This window comes from Penaeus japonicus, unplaced genomic scaffold (genome assembly GCF_977035675.1).
Source record: "Penaeus japonicus unplaced genomic scaffold, GWHDUDI00000001_assembly GWHDUDI00000006, whole genome shotgun sequence".
NCBI lineage: Eukaryota > Metazoa > Arthropoda > Malacostraca > Decapoda > Penaeidae > Penaeus > Penaeus japonicus.
Window position 1 is genome coordinate 23,810,638 of NW_028234408.1, and position 5,000 is coordinate 23,815,637.

Below are 5,000 nucleotides of genomic sequence, written 5' to 3' on the forward strand. Positions count from 1 at the left end.
TCAGTTTCTGTTGTTGTTCTTTCGCTGCAGCTAAGATCTTCAGTCTTCAAAATTGTCAACTAATGATTGCTTGTAAATGAATGTCTGTGAGATGAACTAGAGATCAGAACACCCAGGCTCTTCATTTGCTCCTTCTTTTTTTTTCTTGTATGGAAATGGGAAGTGGAACTATAATATGAAAATAGGTAATTTAGAATGCACTACATCAAAAGTGTATGGGGATGGAAGTACAGTTAAATTACAAATCCCAGAATTAGTAACATGAAAAAAATACTGTTTCAGTGAGAGCTATAAGTACCATATATATGATTACCAAATTCTCATTCCTGCAAACCTGTATAATTATATGTGATGTCATACTTTTCCATCTATCTATTCATTTTTTTCTTCTACATTTTGTCCATCCTTCCCCTCGTTATTTTTTTTTTATTTTTTTTTTTTTTCCTCCTGTTGCAGATTTTTAGTTTGTTAGCATTTATATTATCTTACTTTATTATTTCGTGTAGGACTACATATGTTACTCTGTATTTTTCCTTTAAGTAACATCTTCACTCCTAACTCATCAAACTTTATATCTATCTTGATGTCAAAAATTCATCTTCCTCTTCAGGCTCAATGGACAGTGAAGCTGGTGTGTTTGCCATGACCTTCGACCAGAGCGGCTCCCGTCTCATAACCTGCGATGCTGACAAGACCATCAAGATATACAAGGAGGATGACACTGCGGTAAGTTGTAAATTTATTTTATGCCATTGCATTCTGATATACAATGTGTACTCTGAATTTACAAATGAGGAAAAGAAAGCAAAATGGGAGAGGAAAAGGTGAAGATTAGCAAGTGATAAAGAATTAAGGGTAGTTAAAAAAAAAGAATCAGCAATATCCAGGAAACACTGCTTGTTAAGATTAAAAAAAAAGGGAAGAAAGTCATAAGTGGGCCATTAGTCTGGCCAGTAATTGATAGGGATAGATTCATTATGCCGTCATTAGAGGTGGCCAGCTGCAGCGGGCCCCACCACGACTTCATTTATGACCCTCTTGCCGTTAATTCACTCGGTGGGGGTCGCTATATCATTAGATGCTTGGAAGGGGCTGAGCTTTGTGTAACATCCTATTAGTTCAGAGAGTGGTAATGAGTAATTTTTTTTCTCTCTCTTTTCATTCCAGAGCGAGGAAAGTCACCCCATCAACTGGAGACCAGAAATCTTGAAGAGAAGAAAGTATTAAGGTGGTGATAGTTAGTATTATTGGATATTGCGTATTGTGCTGGATGAGATGATATTATATAATGTCCTTTTACATGTAATTGGATTTCTGTCTAATTCCCCGATGGGAGATTTTATGAGTTTATTATTTTTTCTTGTTTTCTTTTACCATTTTGTTTTATGAGCAGTCCTAATACCAATTAGGAATACTGATAGTAATAACTGTATCTTATTGCCATTATTATTAGTAGTATTATAATGTTTATTTTTATTATTGTCATTGTTTTTTTTGTTTTTTTTAAGCAGAGTAAAGATTTACAGAACCATTTGGAAAGGATTTTGTCCCCCTATGCTATATTTTTATTTTTATTTATGAACCTTAAATTTTGTCCTGAATGATAAGCAACTCTTTGCAAGAAAATTGTCAACAGTATGAGATATTAGAATTCTAAAAAGGGTTTTCAGTTTCTTTACTGGTAATTGAAAACTTTTGAACAATAAGCAGAAAAAAATCCTGCCATGTTTGTCTGGTTATTTCATATTAAAGAAAAGAATGTCATGATGTTTCATTTCCACCTTTAATTGTTTTAATACCATGGATTAAGACTTGAATATTGTGTGCTACAATGAAAACTATAAAACCAAGATATATAGGGCTGCTATTGCTTTTGAATTTGTCTTATTAAATGAATTATCATCTAATGAATTGTGTTTTTTAAGTACAAATTTTCTCTGAATCTTTTATAAACAAGAAATGATATACATTGTAGGCTTACCTTATATATATACAATTATACATATATATACACATATATATATACATATATATATATATAATATATATATATATATAAATATATATATGTATATATATAAATATATATAATTATATATATATATATATATATATATATGTATATATATATATATATATGTATGTATTTATAAAAGAAAGATATGAATGAGACTGAATATCAGGTCAGATGACCTATTAATATTTCTTCACTTTGATTATTTAAGCAAAGTCCAATTAAAGGAAATAATAATACACATTGATCATTTGAAATACTATGAAGAATTGTGTTTTTTTTAAAGGGAAGTATTTTTCTTCAAATCCATGATAATTTGAAATTGAAATCCCTTCAGTGTTAATAGACTACCTAGAGGATGTATCTATCAAAAGATATATTTGAATAAGGCAGCAGCTTCCCAGGAAAGGTCTTGACTAAACTATCGACCTCTATCAATATGAAGTAATTTGCCTGAGTAGTATATGTGCGGGAACATGCTCTGATGAAAATGAAAGAAGGCGCTTGGATTTCCACATGGTTACAGACTTCAGTATAATGACAAGACAAGTACAGTAAGTTCTCCCCTTCACATTGTGTAGATAATAGGTCATGCAATCCAATTATATTGTTTGTAATAGAATTAAGATTCATTAAATGTATCAAGTAATTCCCTTATCCCATCAGCTTCCCTCTCCAATTAAAGATGTTAATGAGGTTTAAAGGTAAGCAAAGAGTCGGGAGAAAGGACCTTAACGTGATAGGGGAGCGAGGGAGAGTGAGTGTCTTCTCTCGGTGAGAAAAGTGTCAAGGGAAGCAGCTGAAAAATTATATTATGTTCCACAGAGGGTGTTATTTTCTTGCTTGAGGCATTGTTTGGATGTGGATCATTAAAGTATATGTAGAGAAATAGTAATGGCTTTTAGTCAAATGGAAATTAAGTCTCGGTGGATGATGGGAGGTAACATTTACAGACCATGATATCCATTATTACATTGGGCCATTTGAGAGTTTATTTCTTAACAATGAATTTTGAACAAAACCCAATGGCCACAGCAAATATAGGAAAATGGTTTACTGGGAAATCAACATGAAGAAAATGGCTGAAAAGGATTAGACAAAGAAAACCCGGAAGCATTCCATTTAAGGATATTTTAATAACACAAACATTACAGTCTTTAGAACACATGGAGAAAAAGTATTCAAACAACAATGTGGCAGACATTACCATAGAGCTGTGAAGCAACTGATATTGCTGGGCTAAGATTAGTATAGGCTTAAAATGTGATGATGCATTGCATCGATTAATCTCGTTTTCTCTGTCACAGTAAGTACAAAAAAGTAACTATTGACAGTGATTACTCAGGTATTCAACATTAGAATGCACAGAAAGAAACGTATGGCATTGTGTAAATTTTGTTAACTAATGTGTGGGGAAAAATAAGTGTGAAGATTAATTTTCCAACTTGTTTAAAACTTGATTTTGTTTGTTATTTCCATATCAGAAAGTAAACGCAAAACAAAGTAAATTTCTCCGAAAACTTTCCTAGTTATATAAATTATTCTCTTTTGTTTTTGAATTCCAATCTTATAAAAATGTGAGAAGGAATCGATCATAATTATTAAAAGGGAGGGGCGGGGGAGGTTAGGGATGGGCGGTGAGAGATAAATACTAAGTGTAGCTAATTAAGCCGTGGGCGGATCGTGGGCTGTCGAGAAGGGCGGGTCCGGCGGGGACATGGGCGTGAGGAGTGGCGGCGGGGGCACTATGTGGGCGTGTGTGTGCGGCGTGAGCGGGTAGTAGGGACCGAGAATGGGCGGGATGGGCGGGAGAGCCGGGTAGAGGTGGGGCGGGAGGAGACCTTGCCGCTGGGCCAACCTCATGCGGGCGGCCATCTGCTTCTTCCACTTGGTCCTCCGGTTCTGGAACCACGTCTTGATCTGCGTCTCCGTCAGGTTAAGCGCCTGCGACAGCTCCAGGCGCTTCGACACGCTCAGGTACTTGTCCACCTGAGGAGGGAAAACAGAGAACTTTAGTGCCGGGAATCAGGAGGGCGTGGCGTCATCAGTCTGTGCTTAGGCTGTATTAAAATTGTGCCACGGGTATGTTCGCCCCTCTGCCTGACATGAATCAGTCTCGGGCTATGTATGGATGTGAGAAATAGATAGATGAAATTTATGGTGGTCATGTGCAAACCTAATCACTTGAGGTAAGTATTGCAAATATACTGGTATATGGCACATGGTATTAATTTGATACTCCCGAAATAAAAAGAGATAAAGATATAAATCTTCCTTATCCATTATCATCAAAATCCGTCTGGATAAAAATTACAATCCTCATTACAAATTATGATTAGATTTTGTCTGGATATATATCACTCTTCCTATAACGAGGCATACCATAAAAACACATTGCAAATATGAAATTGATTCATGCTCATCCAAAGTACTTGTCCTATATATTAAAAGTATTCAGAAATAAAACATATGCATAAAATTGTGTTTCTCCTACTTCTAAAACGTATCAAAATAGAAACACAATTTCCATACCTTTTACAATTTAAATAATACATTAACGTAAAGCACACAGTTTTCCACTCATCTCAGAAACGTATTCAGAATTCAAACATTATCAACAAACAGGCAGCTTTCCTCCTATCTCAAAAACGTATTAAAAACAAATGCTTTTAGCATAAACACACATAACTTTCCTCCTATCTCAAAAATCATACACCAGCAAACACACACCTTTCCTTCCGTCCCTAAAACGTATTCAGAAATTAAGACACAATTAACCAACAAAACACACACCGTTTCTTCCGTCTCTAAAACCTATTCAGAAATCAAAACACAATTAACCAACAAAACACACACCTTTCCTTCCGTCCCTAAAACGTATTCAGAAATTAAGACACAATTAACCAATAAAACACACACCTTTCCTTCCGTCCCTAAAACGTATTCAGAAATTAAGACACAATTAACCAACAAAACACACACCGTT

The 5,000-nt window shown here is 34.8% G+C and overlaps 2 protein-coding genes across 3 annotated transcripts in view; one reads left to right on the forward strand and one right to left on the reverse strand.

The window, feature by feature from the left end:
• The window catches only part of Tango4 (transport and golgi organization 4), an 18,801-nt gene extending 17,039 nt beyond the window's left edge, over window positions 1-1,762 (forward strand). For both annotated transcript variants that reach the window (XM_043030019.2, XM_086537765.1), the window contains exons 6-7: window positions 611-726; window positions 1,168-1,762. In XM_043030019.2, coding sequence (XP_042885953.2) covers window positions 611-726; window positions 1,168-1,227 — 176 coding nt within the window. In that variant the 3' untranslated portion in view covers window positions 1,228-1,762. The remainder of the gene's footprint in view (window positions 1-610; window positions 727-1,167) is intronic.
• Window positions 1,763-3,141: 1,379 nt separating this feature from the next.
• Window positions 3,142-5,000, reverse strand: part of LOC122262089 (uncharacterized) — a 36,085-nt gene continuing 34,226 nt past the window's right edge. The window contains exon 3 of the mRNA XM_086537766.1: window positions 3,142-4,003. Coding sequence (XP_086393892.1) covers window positions 3,680-4,003 — 324 coding nt within the window. The 3' untranslated portion in view covers window positions 3,142-3,679. The remainder of the gene's footprint in view (window positions 4,004-5,000) is intronic.